Source organism: Stegostoma tigrinum, chromosome 12 (genome assembly GCF_030684315.1).
Source record: "Stegostoma tigrinum isolate sSteTig4 chromosome 12, sSteTig4.hap1, whole genome shotgun sequence".
Lineage (NCBI taxonomy): Eukaryota > Metazoa > Chordata > Chondrichthyes > Orectolobiformes > Stegostomatidae > Stegostoma > Stegostoma tigrinum.
Genome location: NC_081365.1, coordinates 38,261,214 through 38,279,707, shown reverse-complemented (window position 1 = coordinate 38,279,707; position 18,494 = coordinate 38,261,214). Strand labels below are relative to the sequence as shown.

At 45.9% G+C, this 18,494-nt stretch overlaps 2 protein-coding genes across 4 annotated transcripts in view; one reads left to right on the top strand and one right to left on the bottom strand.

The window, feature by feature from the left end:
- gdap2 (ganglioside induced differentiation associated protein 2) overlaps window positions 1–11,971 on the bottom strand; it is a 61,820-nt gene extending 49,849 nt beyond the window's left edge. For both annotated transcript variants that reach the window (XM_048540953.2, XM_048540954.2), the window contains exon 1: window positions 11,615–11,971. In XM_048540953.2, the coding sequence (XP_048396910.1) occupies window positions 11,615–11,787 (173 nt within the window). In that variant the 5' untranslated portion in view covers window positions 11,788–11,971. The remainder of the gene's footprint in view (window positions 1–11,614) is intronic.
- Window positions 11,972–17,097: 5,126 nt separating this feature from the next.
- The window catches only part of wdr3 (WD repeat domain 3), a 68,941-nt gene continuing 67,544 nt past the window's right edge, over window positions 17,098–18,494 (top strand). For both annotated transcript variants that reach the window (XM_048541321.2, XM_048541320.2), the window contains exon 1: window positions 17,098–17,251. The gene's annotated coding sequence lies outside the window, so the exon portion shown is untranslated. The remainder of the gene's footprint in view (window positions 17,252–18,494) is intronic.

The following is an 18,494-nucleotide window of genomic DNA, read 5'->3' as shown; positions in this document are numbered from 1 at the left end:
AAGAAATGGTCCGTTCTTTTTCTTTTGCTGACAGAGATTGTTACCATTGCAACACAACAGCAAGTACTATCTCCTTTCTATATTTTGACTCATCGTTTGATATCAGGCCGACAATGGTGGTGTCATCAGCAAACTTGCAGATGGCATTCGTATGGAATTTGGCTACACAGTCCTGGGTGTATACAGCGCTGCAGGGGGCTGGGTACACATCCTTGCAGGGTGCCACTTGACAATTATCGTGGAGGAGCTGTTGTCTATCTTCACTATGGCAGTCTCTGGGTCAGGAAGCTGATTATACAATTGCAGAAGGCAGAACCGAGACCCAAGTCTGTGTTTCGAGATTAGTCTGGTAGGGATTATGGTGCTGTAGTCGATGAATAACAGCCTGATGTGATTTGAAAAGGTACATCCTGATCTAAAGCTCTGACTGTTCATTATCCTCATCCTTGCCCGATTAGATTGGCACCTTATTCTCCATGTGCCAAATTCAAAGACTCCAGGATCAGATTCACATTAAAGAGATGTTAACCTGCACAACTGCTAGTGTGGTATACTGTATCCACTGTTCCCGATGTGGCCTCCTGTACATCACAGAAACCAAGGCTTGGAAGAGACCACTTTGTGGAACACCTGTGCTCAGTTCACAACAAACTGCACCTCCCAGTCATGAACCACTTCAACACCCCGGATGACGTCCATCCTGGGCCTCCTCCAGTGCCACAATGAGGCCACCCAAAGGTTGCAGGAACAGTACCTCATTTCACTTGGGAACCCTGCAGCCCAATGGTATAAACGTGGACTTCACAAGCTTCAAAATCTCCCCAGCCCCGACATCATCCTAAAACCAACCCAACTCGTTGTTGTCTGCCTGACCTGTCCGTCTTTTCTCCCACCTATCCGCTCCTTCCATCTCAACCCCCACTCCGTACCTGGCAGCCTCCCTGCCTCTTGACCTGTCTGTCTTCCTTTTACTGGCCAAACTCCTTCCAACTCCCCACCTACACTCACCTTTATTGGCTCCATCCTCGCCTCTGATCTGTCTCTTCTCCACCTACCTGCTCGTTTATCCATCTTCCATCTGCCTCCCCCCCTCTATTTATTTCAGAATCTCATTCCCCTCCCCCATTTCTGAAGAAGGGTCCAGACCCAAAATAATAAAATGTGAGGCTGGATGAACACAGCAGGCCAAGCAGCATCTCAGGAGCACAAAAGCTGACGTTTCGGGCCTAGACCCTTCATCAGAGAGGGGGATGGGGGGAGGGAACTGGAATAAATAGGGAGAGAGGGGGAGGCGGACCGAAGATGGAGAGCAAAGAAGATAGGTGGAGAGGGTGTAGGTGGGGAGGTAGGGAGGGGATAGGTCAGTCCAGGGAAGACGGACAGGTCAAGGAGGTGGGATGAGGTTAGTAGGTAGCTGGGGGTGCGGCTGGGGGTGGGAGGAAGGGATGGGTGAGAGGAAGAACCTGTTAGGGAGGCAGAGACAGGTTGGACTGGTTTTGGGATGCAGTGGGTGGGGGGGAAGAGCTGGGCTGGTTGTGTGGTGCAGTGGGGGGAGGGGATGAACTGGGCTGGTTTAGGGATGCAGTGGGGGAAGGGGAGATTTTGAAACTGGTGAAGTCCACATTGATACCATATGGCTGCAGGGTTCCCAGGCGGAATATGAGTTGCTGTTCCTGCAACCTTCGGGTGGCATCATTGTGGCAGTGCAGGAGGCCCATGATGGACATGTCATCAAGAGAATGGGAGGGGGAGTGGAAATGATTTGCGACTGGGAGGTGCAGTTGTTTGTTGCGAACTGAGCGGAGGTGTTCTGCAAAGCGGTCCCCAAGCCTCCGCTTGGTTTCCCCAATGTAGAGAAAGCCGCACCGGGTACAGTGGATGCAGTATACCACATTGGCAGATGTGCAGGTGAACCTCTGCTTAATGTGGAATGTCATCTTGGGGCCTGGGATGGGGGTGAGGGAGGAGGTGTGGGGACAAGTGTAGCATTTCCTGCGGTTGCAGGGGAAGGTGCCGGGTGTGGTGGGGTTGGAGGGCAGTGTGGAGCGAACAAGGGAGTCACGGAGAGAGTGGTCTCTCCGGAAAGCAGACAGGGGTGGGGATGGAAAAATGTCTTGGGTGGTGGGGTCGGATTGTAAATGGCGGAAGTGTCGGAGGATAATGCGTTGTATCCGGAGGTTGGTAGGGTGGTGTGTGAGAACGAGGGGGATCCTCTTGGGGCGGTTGTGGCGGGGGCGGGGTGTGAGGGATGTGTCGCGGGAAATGCGGGAGACGCGGTCAAGGGCGTTCTCAATCACCGTGGGGGGGAAGTTGCGGTCCTTAAAGAACTTGGACATCTGGGATGTGCGGGAGTGGAATGTCTTATCGTGGGAGCAGATGCGGCGGAGGCGGAGGAATTGGGAATAGGGGATGGAGTTTTTGCAGGAGGGTGGGTGGGAGGAGGTGTATTCTAGGTAGCTGTGGGAGTCGGTGGGCTTGAAATGGACATCAGTTACAAGCTGGTTGCCTGAGATGGAGACTGAGAGGTCCAGGAAGGTGAGGGATGTGCTGGAGATGGCCCAGGTGAACTGAAGGTTGGGGTGGAAGGTGTTGGTGAAGTGGATGAACTGTTCGAGCTCCTCTGGGGAGCAAGAGGCGGCGCCGATACAGTCATCAATGTACCGGAGGAAGAGGTGGGGTTTGGGGCCTGTGTAGGTGCGGAAGATGGACTGTTCCACGTAACCTACAAAGAGGCAGGCATAGCTGGGGCCCATGCGGGTGCCCATGGCCACCCCCTTAGTCTGTAGGAAGTGGGAGGAGTCAAAAGAGAAGTTGTTGAGTGTGAGGACGAGTTCCGCTAGGCGGATGAGAGTGTCGGTGGAGGGGGCCTGGTCGGGCCTGCGGGACAGGAAGAAGCGGAGGGCCTTGAGGCCATCTCCATGCGGAATGCAGGTGTACAGGGACTGGACGTCCATGGTGAATATGAGGTGTTGGGGGCCAGGGAATTGGAAGTCCTGGAGGAGGTGGAGGGCGTGGGTGGTGTCACGGACATAGGTGGGGAGTTCCTGGACCAAAGGGGAGAAAATGGAGTCCAGATAGGTGGAGATGAGTTTGGTGGGGCAGGAGCAGGCTGAGACGATGGGTCGACCAGGGCAGGCAGGTTTGTGGATTTTGGGAAGGAGATAGAAACGGGCTGTGCGGGGTTGGGGAACAATGAGGTTGGAGGCTGTGGGTGCACCACCCTACCAACCTCCGGATACAACGCATTATCCTCCGACACTTCCGCCATTTACAATCCGACCCCACCACCCAAGACATTTTTCCATCCCCACCCCTGTCTGCTTTCCGGAGAGACCACTCTCTCCGTGACTCCCTTGTTCGCTCCACACTGCCCTCCAACCCCACCACACCCGGCACCTTCCCCTGCAACCGCAGGAAATGCTACACTTGTCCCCACACCTCCTCCCTCACCCCCATCCCAGGCCCCAAGATGACATTCCACATTAAGCAGAGGTTCACCTGCACATCTGCCAATGTGGTATACTGCATCCACTGTACCCGGTGCGGCTTTCTCTACACTGGGGAAACCAAGCGGAGGCTTGGGGACCGCTTTGCAGAACACCTCCGCTCAGTTCGCAACAAACAACTGCACCTCCCAGTCGCAAACCATTTCCACTCCCCCTCCCATTCTCTTGATGACATGTCCATCATGGGCCTCCTGCACAGCCACAATGATGCCACCCGAAGGTTGCAGGAACAGCAACTCATATTCCGCCTGGGAACCCTGCAGCCATATGGTATCAATGTGGACTTCACCAGTTTCAAAATCTCCCCTTCCCCCACTGCATCCCTAAACCAGCCCAGTTCATCCCCTCCCCCCACTGCACCACACAACCAGCCCAGCTCTTCCCCCCCACCCACTGCATCCCAAAACCAGTCCAACCTGTCTCTGCCTCCCTAACCGGTTCTTCCTCTCACCCATCCCTTCCTCCCACCCCCAGCCGCACCCCCAGCTACCTACTAACCTCATCCCACCTCCTTGACCTGTCCGTCTTCCCTGGACTGACCTATCCCCTCCCTACCTCCCCACCTACACCCTCTCCACCTATCTTCTTTGCTCTCCATCTTCGGTCCGCCTCCCCCTCTCTCCCTATTTATTCCAGTTCCCTCCCCCCATCCCCCTCTCTGATGAAGGGTCTAGGCCCGAAACGTCAGCTTTTGTGCTCCTGAGATGCTGCTTGGCCTGCTGTGTTCATCCAGCCTCACATTTTATTATCTTGGAATCTCCAGCATCTGCAGTTCCCATTATCTCCAGACCCAAAATGTCAGCTTTCCTGCTCGGCCTGTGTTCATCCAGGTCTACACCTTATCTAGGATCAGATTCAGCTTGTATTGCAACCTTTTCCAGTCACATGTCCCCAGTTTTCCATTGCTTACAGTCAGATCATTTCTGGGACTTTTGTTCCAAACAACCTCAATTTACATGCCCAGACTTTTAATACTTCGGCCTTCATCTCAAGCACTCTGCCTGTCCATTTTCATCTTTTACCCTAACTTGTATCGCTTAAAAGCTAAAAGCCAAACTATTTAATCATAATAGCAAGTTTTGAGAAGATTTGTAGCTCAGGTTGAGGTTCTGGATGTGAGTTTACTCGCTGAGCTGGAAGGTTCGTTTTCAGACGTTTCGTCACCATTCTAGGTAACATCATCAGTGAGCCTCCGACGAAGCGCTGGTGTTATGTCCCGCTTTCTATTTATCTGGTTAGGTTATTTATCATACTTTTCATTGCTAACCACTGCCACACATGCGTAGAAGAGCCAAGGTTAATCCCTCTCCAGTTCTGAAGCATCCCTTGGATGCTCTTATCACATTAAATGCATTTACTTTATCAACTGTTGAGGGAGAGGAAAAGACCGTTCAAAAAAAGGGGGCAGGCAAAATAAACTAACTACACCTCAGAGTTAACATGAGGCGCAAACTTTGAAAATACACAGCAGACATGAAGGCCTGTCTATCGTGCCTACGCTGGCCGAATAAAAGCTATCCAGTTTAGTTCAACCTTTTGACTCTTCGTTTATAGCTATCTGCTTGACGTGGGAATCTATGGACTAAGTTTTTTTTTAAAAGCATCATAAGGATTTCTCGCTCTATCACAATTTCAAACAAGATCCGGACCCCATTACCCTCGGTTGAAAACTCTCAACTCTCTTGTAAGCATTCCACTGATTTCTTTAAACATATTGCCTCTGGTTACTGACCTCTGCTTCCTTTCCACTGTATCTAAGCACTTTATGATTTTATGGACCTTAATTCTCCCCTTAGCTTTCTTTGTTCCAAGGAAAATCTTAGAACCCATTTTTCCGCATCATTAAAATTCCTCATTCTTGGCAACACTCTCAAATCTCTTCTATTCACTCGACAGCGTTTGAACATCCTAACTGTAATGTGGTGACCATGACACTCAGTACTCTTACTGCAATCTAATTAGTGCTTTAAACAGCTCTAGCTTTACTTGGTCAAGAAAAGGAAGCACCCCACCTCTTTCGAGTTATGCTTTAGGCATCTGGGAGCATAATCCCCCGAGGCTCCTCCATTCTTTTCATCTCGGTATCCTACCAACTTGTGTACTCCCTTGTCTGCTGTCCCAAGACTATCTCCTTATGCTTTCCTGGATTGATTTCATACCAATTAACTGCCTTGCTGACCAATCCATTAATATCTTCCCACAGTCTACAGCTTTCTTGCTTACTATCAACCACACCATCCTTTTTAAGGATCAGTAAGACCATTAGATAATAAAGGAGAATTGGGCCATTCAACTCATCAAATCTCCACCACCAAATCACAGCTGATAAGTTTTTCAACCCCACTCTCCAGCCTTCTCCCTGTGACCCTTGATTACCTTACTAATCAAAGAATGTCTCTATCTTAAAGACACTCAGTGACTTGGCCTTCTGCAGCAATGGGCTCCAATGATTCACCATGCTCTGGCTGAAGAAATTTCTCATCTCAGTTCTAAATGGTCATCCCTTCACTGCCCTCAGGTCCTAGTCTCTCCCTCTAGTGGGAGCATTATCTCCATGTGCACTGTATTCATGCCTCTATTCTGCAAATTAGAACATTTACAGTCCTCCAGCAACAAGCATTTAAGCAAATGATTGGAAGATTTTCTTAGCTACCCAGCTAAACATTCAGGATTTAAGTATTAAACAACGTGTCAAAAAAAGTTAGCTTTTTAAGCATACAAGGCACCTTTCATATAGTAAACAACTTGTTTTGTTCTATCTTAACCAACGGGTTCCAAACAAAATAAGATTTTGAAATGACAAAGGAGGGGGCAGGTTGATTTAAAAAACCTTGAGAGAAACTGGAACACAGATTTAGGAGGGACTACCACACAATGGTTGCCCACTGAGAGGATGGGGGACAGTGAATAGGGCAGAGACAAAAGCAGTGTGTGTTCAGGTACTAAGTCATCCTTACTGCCTCTATGAGGTGACATTAAAAAACAGCACACACCCCCACTCATTCTCTGCCGAATTCTTGGGTACTCCAGGTGAAAAAGGGTTACTTGCTTAACTACATACTGTGAACAAGTTACTCTGCATAATATAATTTACAAAAAGCAGGCATAATCAAAAATAATGGTGCTGTATTTAAAATAATGCTGCTGGAATATTATAGCATGTTTAAATTAGATAGCTTGTTTGCCTAAATCTCTCAGTACTTCAACTGATTCCTGAATGAGTTAATCTGCACTAGATGACACCAGATGATCTGCATGGCATGACACTACGTATACATACTGTAGCACCTTAGATGCTTTATGTTAAGACAGCATATAAACACAAGTTGGGACAATTTAAGAAATCATGGAGATTGTGATCACATGGATAGTGATTGAAGAATAGGAATAAGGGAACTTAGAACAGAAAGATGGGCTAAGTGGTGTTTTGTGAGACTGCACCAAGACTTCAGTTATTAACTAACACTTGTATACATCATTTAAACTTATTCAGAGAACATCAATTTGTGCTATTCAAGTCAAATCTGCAGGTTGTTTTGTTGACAAATTGCAAAACTATGAAAGATTACAGATGGCCACTGACAAAGTAGCAGCTTGAGTAGGTAGACAGATACAATTTCCTGATAAATCGCAAATAAAGGGAAACAATGGATCAAGATAGAGCAAAATGACCGTTGCATGCATGCAGAGGTCATTAAAAAGGTAGGAATGAACAAAGAGGCAAATGAAATCATTGGTCTGCTACCTAGTTACTGAATACAAAAGCAAGGCCATGACTTGCATAATGCTCAGATTAGTTTACAATTAGAAAACTGTACCTGTTTGGGTAACCCGATGTAGGAAGGGAAAATGTAATGACAAAAAAGATGCAGCATAGTTTCACTACAGCATTGCATTGGAGATTATAGTTATCAAGGAAATCTTAAGAAATGAGTATTTTCTTCCATGAGAACCAATAAGTGAAATTAAGGTCTGCAAGTTTATTGTAAGAAATAGCACAATCTTTGTCAATGGCCAGCAAGATAGTAATGAAGAATCAGAAAAATGTTCTTCCAGAGGTTGAAAGTTTGAAAATTGAATTCTGTGCCACAACCAATTTTGTCGTACCCAAAGATTCTAATTAGAAAGCTCTGTCAAAGAGGAATAGAGATAGCAGCAACTGCAGATGCTGGAGAATCTGAGATAACAAGGTGTAGGGCTGGATGAACACAGCAGGCCAACCAGCAGAGGAGCAGGAAAGTTATCGTTTCGGGCCTCGACCCTTCAGAAAAAAATAGAGGTCTGAAGAAGGGACCAGGCCCAAAATGTCAGCTTTCCTGCTTGGCCTGCTGCGTTCATCCAGCTCTACATCTTGTTATCAAAGAGGAATATCAGTGTTTCAGAAGTGAATATCCAATGAGTTCTGTCAATGGTATTTTCATGAAGAAAATCATTGGCTAAGGTTAACACCCAAGTTAGCCAGTCCCTGTCCTCTAACTTTTTATAATTATACAAGACTATATAAACAACCTTATTAACAGAATTTAACAATCCATATCAGCACCCAATCCAAACATCATTCACCGCCCCAAGTAACAATGGTAGAGGTAAATTTGGAAAACTACCTGCAATCAACCGTGTATGATTTTAGCCAAACTCTCTTCAGTTACAAACTTCTGATCAAAATACACAAGTAATTTTTCACATAGGGAACAAATTTGCACAGTAAAGAAAATGATACTCATTATATCAGAACACTTAAGCAAAATATATAAATCAAGAAAATAGCGCTGCTAGATAGCAGAACCTCTCATTGGGGTTCAAAGATTAATAAATCAGCACACAGCTTGAGTCAACACTTTAGTTCAAAGTAACTTGTCTAACAGGCTTTTATAATGGAGCTAACACCATCTGCTCTAAACAAACTGATCTTCTACAGTGACAACAGCACTACCAGACTTGATAATGCGAGGGAATTTTCCCATCTAACAATGCTTTCTAAAATAAGAACACTAGTCTAGATTCTCTTATACAATTCAAAAATGTTTTACTAAAAGGTCAGTTTATTTGGTATTAGTGCAGTTTGGTTATTTTACATAATGAAATAGCACTACACAGACCTCAGGACTATGACAGCTACAGTTGATATAATTTTGTTTGCTGATTTCAGCTTTACTGTAACTGGCTTAATAAAAAGCAACTTTTCAATTCTGCTCTTAATCTTAAAAGGTCAGTGCAACAAACAGGGTGCATTTCAAGGCAAATTAGACAGTCAAATGTGTATGGTCAATGATGCAACAGACCAAGTTTAATTATGCTGATATCAAAAATAAACTGATTTAGTTACACAGCACCCTTCACAACAAACAAGATGACTCAAAGGATTGTGAAGAAGTCATTGGAATTGAAAGACTAACTGTCCACAAAATGCTGCGTTTTGCTTTTAGGTTCAGATATGCTCCATGGCATTTTGCTTGTATCCCCAAGGGCTTTACAGCCAATACGGTATATTGAAGTGTACTGTAGGAAACATAGCTGCCAATTTGCAATCAGCAAACTCCCAGTGTGATAATGGCCATATAATCTGTTTTGTAATGTTGTTAAGAAATAGTTAGACAGGTCATTAAGAATATCTTGTCGGCTTAAAATTGTGCCATTAGATCTTTTACATGGACCCAAACGGGCAGGTGGCCTCCCTTTAACATTTCATCTGAAAGATGACCTGTGACAGTGCAGTACTTCCTCAGTACTGCACTCGGATGTCAGCCTTCCTTTGTTCTCAGGTCCTGGAGTGGGACTTGAACCCAGACCACTGTAGCTCAGATGAAAGTATGAAGATGAGGTCACAGCTGACAATAGTGAATAACCAGACATTAACTCACACCTTAAGCTAAAATAGTGAGGAAAAAAAGTTTTTAAAGAAGTTTTTGAAACCAGCCCAGCAATTCTCCAGACAGTGGGGAATAAACCACTACACGAATATTTCATATTTTTCAGTGTGTCTGGATGAAGAATCTACACTTGAAAGGGCAACTTACCTACGTTGGGGAAATGGTAAAGCAAACACTAGGTGTAATTAAACATCTAAACTAGAGTTTGTAGAGTGCCCAGAAAACAACTCACACCTCCTAATGCTGGTATGAGCCTTGATGAATTGCCTAAATGGTCACAGCCAAAGTGAGAGATCATTAAAGTAGTAAGGCCCAGAAAAGGAACAGAAGTTCAGGAAAGTGGCAGATATCACATAATACAAAATTAGAAAAAGGACATACAAACAGGACTATCAAGGTCTGAAGAGTGATATGAAATGAGATAAATGAAACAGAGGGATTTATTGCACTTGAAGAGGAAAAGCATCAGGAAATTAAATGGTTACAGCCACTCCATACAGAAAAACTGCATAACTGCAGCATAGCAACAAGGAAGTGAAATCATCAAGTGAAGCAATAACAGTTCCATGTGTTTAACCACCAATAACAAAACACAGCTAGCAGTGTGAACTGCACACTGGCTTGGATTTCAGCTATTTTTCACCTGGTTAGGTGAAGGTGACCTTCAACAGCAGAAATCTTGCATGTACATTTAAAAAATAGACATATCAGATCGGAGCAATAAGAACTATCATTCCTGCTGCAGAACTGTGCACTGCATAGGGTCTTAAAATACTTACATAAAAGTGAATTTTTTAAAAAGGATAAAAGACTCAAACATAAAATGAGATTTTTTTTGTTTAAGTAGTCCTGGTTTAATATATCTACATTCTTACTCCTACTGTTAATTTTCCCATGTTTTGGATACATTGGCTGGCCGAGACCTCCTAGTCAGCTGGGAAGCAGTGGCAGTTGATACTAATCTTAAATTAGAAGGCATGACAACAAAGAAAATATAAAGATATAAATAAGGTTGCAAAGCTTCAAACATTTCAGTGAACAAGGATGACTGAAAATTATATACTGCACTCAATTTCATTCACAACCTACAAAAGGTGGAAACCCAACTTGAAAGATGAGAGTTTGGAGTTGTAGGACAAGGTAATACTGATTTGGTAGTTCACACCACATTAAAGGACACTGAACATAAATTTACAGGGTTACAGAGTCAAGTGTGAATTTTCAGAGGAATTAGACTACAGCCATTGTGAAAGAATTAATGTTTAAGGAAAAAGCCTTATCAGCTCAATTGCCCAACAATAGTATTTCCTAAAGCATAAAATTGGAGAGAATTACCAATAATTGAAATCCAAGGAGTAATCCTCTATATAGTAGTGGAGACAGCAGGAACAAAAGGTCAAGCAGTAACAAAGAGGAATGTTTAATGTAAGAAGCAGTTAGAATTGTAACACCTTAATGTTCTCTAACCTAGGTCAAAAATTACAGGAGGGGGTGGGCACTCAATCTTTGCTAGCAATTGCAAACCCTAATCCAGTAGTTACATAGAGGTGTAGAGCTGGATGAACACAGCAGGCCGAGCAGCATCACAGCAGCAGGAAAGCTGACGTTTCGGGCATAGACCCTTCTTCAGCCCGAAACGTCAGCTTTCCTGCTCCTGTGAAGCTGCTCGGTCTGCTGTGTTCATCCAGCTCCATTCCTTGTTATCTCAGATTCTCCAGCATCGGCCGTTCCTACTGTCTCAGTAATTACATACAACCTGGATACTGGAGTGCGCGGTGATGACAACTCACGGCAGTGAAAAAGGAAGTGAAAAATATTTCAAAACAAAGCAATATTACTTGCTCAAAATGATAACAAGCCTACGGAAATCGCTGGGTTCACTAGCAATATTAAACGATGCCATGAATATGAATTTGATCTGATACTTAACATATTAGAGAAGTCTGCTTAAATAAAGTAGAGGTATTAACTAGAAACTCGACTGAGAAAAAGGGAAGATCGCATTCTCTAGTGTCACCCCGGAGTGACCGAGAACAGCACAGGGATCTAGGAAATCCCATTACCTCAGCATTGAACACCTTCAGAAGAGGGGAGCAGTAAACTCACATGAATTCCGGCGACAGGTACAACAAGTTGAAAAACAACAATTCCTCACGGCTACTATCGAGGAGAGAGTGCCTGCAGGCTCCGCTTGGTGCAGATACAGGTACAGAATAAGAAACCTGAGTGCACACGTACCAGAGAATAACTTTGTTGTTAATATCTTTCCTGTGAGGGAAAGGAGAGGAGATGGACGTGTCCGGCTGCAGCTCACCGCCGACCCCAGTCTCCAGCAGCGGCTCCGGGCCACGAGCCCAACACGGCAAGGTCTGAATGTCGACGGTGGGGGAGCGGGCCCCCAGGGGATCCATATCGAGGGAGGCAGCGCGGAAGGCGAAATCCCGCCCACTGCAGCGCTGGATGGTGCCGGGGAACCGGCCTGTTCGCCAGAGGCCCCGGACTAGCTGGGCTCACCGGGAACACAGACACTCACGCCCTCACTCCGTCCGTCCGCCCGCCCACCTGGAAAACTCACACAGCAACCGTTACCGGAAATCGTCACCAACTCCACACGTCACTTCCTCCCCTTCCCCGGCCCGCGGACTGGGGTGGGGGTCACGAGGGAAAACAGGCTCTTCGTGTCAGACTCGATCAGACGATGAGGATGAAGATCGACGGTTCCTGTCCGTGTTCAGGGAGCTCACTGTGACCTTGGACAGTGGGTCAGCTCCCCGCAACCCCGGGGAAATTCTCATAGTGTCCCGACACATGGTATATCATCTCCAGCAGCAAGGCCAGCGCCGTGGGCTGTGCTCCTATTAAACCCCCTGCACGGTTCATGGACATAGAACATAGAACATAGAACATAGAACAGTACAGCACAGAACAGGCCCTTCAGCCCACAATGTTGTGCCGACCATTGATCCTCATGGATGCACCCTCAAATTTCTGTGACCATATGCATGTCCAGCAGTCTCTTAAATGACCCCAATGACCTTGCTTCCACAACTGCTGCTGGCAACGCATTCCATGCTCTCACAACTCTCTGCGTAAAGAACCTGCCTCTGACATCCCCTCTATACTTTCCACCAACCAGCTTAAAACTATGACCCCTCGTGCTAGCCATTTCTGCCCTGGGAAATAGTCTCTGGCTATCGACTCTATCTATGCCTCTCATTATCTTGTATACCTCAATTAGGTCCCCTCTCCTCCTCCTTTTCTCCAATGAAAAGAGACCGAGCTCAGTCAACCTCTCTTCATAAGATAAGCCCTCCAGTCCAGGCAGCATCCTGGTAAACCTCCTCTGAACCCTCTCCAAAGCATCCACATCTTTCCTATAATAGGGCGCCCAGAACTGGACGCAGTATTCCAAGTGCGGTCTAACCAAAGTTTTATAGAGCTGCAACAAGATCTCACGACTCTTAAACTCAATCCCCCTGTTAATGAAAGCCAAAACACCATATGCTTTCTTAACAACCCTGTCCACTTGGGTGGCCATTTTAAGGGATCTATGTATCTGCACACCAAGATCCCTCTGTTCCTCCACGCTGCCAAGAATCCTATCCTTAATCCTGTACTCAGCTTTCAAATTCGACCTTCCAAAATGCATCACCTCGCATTTATCCAGGTTGAACTCCATCTGCCACCTCTCAGCCCATCTCTGCATCCTGTCAATGTCCCGCTGCAGCCTACAACAGCCCTCTACACTGTCAACGACACCTCCGACCTTTGTGTCGTCTGCAAACTTGCTGACCCATCCTTCAATTCCCTCGTCCAAGTCATTAATAAAAATTACAAACAGTAGAGGCCCAAGGACAGAGCCCTGTGGAACCCCACTCACCACTGACTTCCAGGCAGAATATTTTCCTTCTACTACCACTCGCTGTCTTCTGTTGGCCAGCCAATTCTGTATCCAAGCAGCTAAGTTCCCCTGTATCCCATTCCTCCTGACCTTCTGAATGAGCCTTCCATGGGGAACCTTATCAAATGCCTTACTGAAGTCCATATACACCACATCCACAGCTTGACCCTCATCAACCTTACTAGTCACATCCTCAAAAAACTCGATAAGGTTTGTAAGGCATGACCTACCCCTCACAAAGCCGTGTTGACTGTATTTGATCAAGCCATGCTCTTCCAGATGGTCATAAATCTTATCCCTCAGAATCCTTTCTAACACCTTGCAGACGACAGACGTGAGACTTACCGGTCTATAATTGCCGGGGATTTCCCTATTTCCTTTCTTGAAGAGAGGAATTACATTTGCCTCTCTCCAGTCCTCAGGTACGACTCCAGTGGAGAGCGAGGATGCAAAGATCTTCGCAAGTGGCGAAGCAATTGCATTTCTCGCTTCCCAAAGCAGCCGAGGACAAATCTGATCCGGGCCTGGCGACTTGTCAATCTTAATGTTTGACAAAATTTTCAGTACATCAGCTTCCTCTATCTCTATCCATTCCAGCATGCACACCTGCTCTTCAAAGGTTTCATTCACTACACAGGTCGTTTCTTTCGTAAAGACAGAAGCAAAAAACTCATTTAGGGCTTCCCCTACCTCCTCAGGCTCCACACACAAGTTCCCTATGCTATCCCTGATCGGCCCTACTCTTTCTTTGACCATTCTCTTATTCCTCACGTAAGTGTAAAATGCCTTTGTGTTTTCCCGGATTCCTTCTGCCAAGCCTTTCTCGTGCCCCCTCCTGGCTCTCCTCAGACCATTTTTGAGCTCCTTCCTTGCCTGCATGTAATCCTCTCTAGCTGAACTTGACCCTAGCTTCCTCCACCTTATGTAAGCTACCTTCTTCCTTTTCACTAGAAGCTCCACCGCTCTCGTCATCCAAGGTTCCTTTATCTTACCCCGTCTTGCCTGTCTCAGAGGGACATATTTACTCATCACTCCCAACAACTGTTCCTTAAACAATCTCCACATGTCTATAGTTCCCTTACCATGGAACAACTGCTCCCAGTCCATGCTTCCTAACTCGTGTCTAATCGCATCATAAACAGAGTCATCTCAGTCTCTGGGATGAGGTTCACAATACAGTACCAGGAACACTGTGATAAGGAGATCAACCTATTAAGTGACATGTGTCCAGCCTGCACAACCAAGAGTTTCCACTCATTCCAGTGAAAATAAATCAGTGTAGAGCTCTGTGAACACAGCAGGCCAGGCAGCATCAGAAGAATAGAAAAGCTGACATTTCGGGTCTAGACCCTTCTTCAGAAAGAACTTTCCTGCTGCTCTGATGCTGCCTGGCCTGCTGTGTTCCTCCAGTACCACACTGTGTCATCTCATACTGAATGTTGGCGTTTTAGTCTTAAAAATTAAACTTTTGAAGCTCAACTTGCAGATCTCTGTGTCTTTACAAAAGTGTAGTGACATGGTTTGCTGCAGAAAATGTTATAGGAACGGAAACACGCTCGAATTATTTCAGATTTCGGTCAAATGCAGTCTTTTGGCTTTGTTAAAAATATTTGCTGTATTTGTTCATACTCGACATTGTTATTTAAGTCACGTTAATTTATATTTTAGTGGTGTTCTTTCCTGTCTGGAACAATTGGAATGCCAAGTTCCACCAGGGCTTGAAGATCATGGCCATTTTTCCAACAGTTTGACATTTATATCAGGAGCTGTAGAAGATACTCAAAATGTTGTACCACAGAACACAATTTGGCGGATGCTATTTGGGCTGATCTTCTGAAAGAGAAATTCACCTCTTTCCACTCTTCATAGCTGCAGTTTTGTTTTTCATTTTCAGACGAGTGCTTCCCTTTCCAAAACCTCAGTTGATGGTCTCCAATGTTATCAGTCAAGGCATTGTCTCCATTGTTTTTGTCAGGTACTTTAAATCTATGCTGTCTGTTCATCAATGGGAGCAGTCTATTTACTGTGTCCAGTTCCTTCACAATTTGAATACTTTGATTAAGTCTCCTCCCAACCTTTTATTTGCCAAGTAGCTTTGCTGTGTAACCAAAGTTCCTTATCACCGGAACCAATTCCCGTATATGTTTCCTACACCCCCTCTAATACTTACAAAATGTTCTTTCATTTATTAAAGGATATAGTTTCCTTGGCTTTATTAATAAAGGCATAAAGAACAATGACAAGGAGCTACAGAGGGTGGTGGTGGAGGGCTGCTTTTCAGATTGGACGCCTGTGATCAGCGGTGCGCAACAAGGATTGATGCTGGATCCACTGCTTTTCATCATTTATATAAATGATTTGGATGTGAACATAGGAGGTATGATTAGTAAGTTTGCAGATGACACCAGAATTGGAGGTGTAGTGGACAGCAAAGATGGTTACCTCAGAATGCAATGGGATCTTGATGAGATGAGCCATTGGGCTGAGGTGTGGCAGATGGAGTTTAATTTTGGTAAAAGGTGGGGTGCTGCAATTTGGAAAGGAAAATCAAGGCAGCTCTTATACACTTAATGTACAGGTCCTGGGGAGTGTTGCTAAACAGAGACCATGAAGTGCAGGTTCATTGTTCCTTGACAGTGGAGGCACAGATAGACAGGATAGTGAAGGTGTTTGGTTTGCTTGCCTTTTTTGGTCAGTGCATTGAGTATAGGAGTTGGGAGGTCATGTTGTGGCTGTACAGTGCATTGGTTAGGCCACTATTGGAATACTGTGTGCAGTTCTTGTCTTCCTGATTTGGGAAGGATATTGTGAATATGGAATGGTTCAGAAAAGATTTACAAGGATGTTGCAAGGGTTGGAGAGATTGAGCTATAGGGAGAGGCTGAATAGGCTGGGACTGTTTTCCTTGGAGCATTGGAAGCTGAGGGGTGACCTCATGGCGGTTTATAAAATCATGAGGGGCATACATAGGGAAAATAGATAAGGTCTACTCCCTGGTGTGGGAGAGCCCAAAACGAGAGCACATGGATTTAAGCTGAGAGGGGAAAGATTTAAAAGAGGCCGAAGGGGCAAAGTTCTCATGCAGAGGTTGGTGCGTGTGTGGAATGAGCTGTCAGAAGTGGTGGAGGCTGGTAAAATTATAACATTTAAAAGGCATCTGGAGGGGTATATGAATAGGAATGGTTTAGAGGGTTATAGGCCAAATGCTGACAAATGGGGCTAGATTTATTTAGGATATCTGGTCGGCATGGATGACTTGGACTGAAGGATATGCTTCTGCACTGTATACCTCTATGACTGTAAAAGAAAGGAAATCCTAAAGTTCCCTATGGTGGTATAAATGGTAACAAGTGAGATAACAGCGGTGTGACTGTTAGGGTCTAAAAAAGGCATTAATGCATGTCAATGTTGAATTAACTTCCCTTTTAGATTAACATACATATTGGGCTGAAGTGCCTTCTGGAAATACACGAGTACATAGAACACTACGATTATCAACAAAAAAAAACATTGAGTATCACGTTTGTACTTCTCCATTAAAACCAAAAGAATTTCAGATGCTGCAATTCTGGAACAAAAACAAAGTTGCTGGAAAAGCTCAGCAGGTCTGGCAGCATCTGTGAAAGAGAGAACAGAGGTAATGTTTTGGGTCTTGTGACCCTTCATCAGCACGTTAACTCTGAGTTTTTCCTTCACAGATGCTGTCAGACCTGCAATGTAATTCTGCATGCTTGGGACGACGAAATAATTCGTGATATTCGAATGTAATTTGCAACCATTTCAAGAGACAGGAGGAGAATCTGTGATAACACGGTGTAGAGCTGGATGAACACAGCAGGCCAAGCAGCAATCAGAGCCGCACAAAAGCTTGTCTCCCGCTTCTGCAGTTCCCATTATCTCTGTCATCGAGCCATCGGGTCTGACTCGTGTGTTTCCGGGAAGCTTCAGGCATTTACAACGGCGGCGCAAGGAAGGTGAGAGAGGAGGAGGGAAGGTGGGGTTAGAGAGAGAGGGGGGAATGTGGCATTAGAGAGAGAGAGAAGGGGGGGAATGTGGGATTAGAGAGAGAGAAGGGGGGAATGTGGGATTAGAGAGAGAGAGAGAAGGGGGGAATGTGGGATTAGAGAGAGAGAGAGAAGGGGGGAATGGGATCAGAGAGAGAGAGAAGGGGGGAATGTGGGATTAGAGAGAGAGAGAAGGGGGGAATGTGGGATTAGAGAGAGAGAGAAGGAGGGAATGTGGGATGAGAGAGAGAGAGAGAAGGGGGGAATGTGGGATGAGAGAGAAGGGGGGAATGTGGGATTAGAGAGAGAGAGAGAAGGGGGGAATGTGGGATGAGAGAGAAGGGGGGAATGTGGGATTAGAGAGAGAGAGAGAGAAGGGGGGAATGTGGGATGAGAGAGAGAAGGGGGGAATGTGGCATCAGAGAGAGAGAGAGAAGGGGGGAATGTGGCATGAGAGAGAGAGAGAAGGGGGGAATGTGGCATGAGAGAGAGAGGGAAGGGGGAATGTGGGATTAGAGAGAGAGAGAAGGGGGGAATGTGGGATTAGAGAGAGAGAGAAGGGGGGAATGTGGGATTAGAGAGAGAGAGAAGGGGGGAATGTGGGATTAGAGAGAGAGAAGGGGGGAATGTGGGATTAGAGAGAGAGAGAGAAGGGGGGAATGTGGGATTAGAGAGAGAGAGAGAGAGAGAGAAGGGGGGAATGTGGGATGAGAGAGAGAGAGAAGGGGGGAATGTGGGATGAGAGAGAGAAGGGAGGAATGTGGGATGAGAGAGAGAGAGAGAGAAGGCAGGAATGTGGGATGAGAGAGAGTGAGAAGGGGGGAATGTGGGATTAGAGAGAGAGAAGGGGGGAATGTGGGATTAGAGAGAGAGGGAGAGAGAAGGGGGGAATGTGGGATTAGAGAGAGAGAGAGAGAGAGAGAAGGGGGGAATGTGGGATTACAGAGAGAGAGAGAGAGAGCGGGGGGAATATGCGATGACAGAGAGAGGGGGGGGAATGTGGGATTAGAGAGAGAGAGAAGGGGGGAATGTGGGATTAGAGAGAGAGAGAAGGGGGGAATGTGGGATTAGAGAGAGAGAGAAGGGGGGAATGTGGGATGAGAGAGAGAGAAGGGGGGAATGTGGGATTAGAGAGAGAGAGAAGGGGGGGAATGTGGGATTAGAGAGAGAGAGAAGGGGGGGAATGTGGGATGAGAGAGAGTGAGAAGGGGGG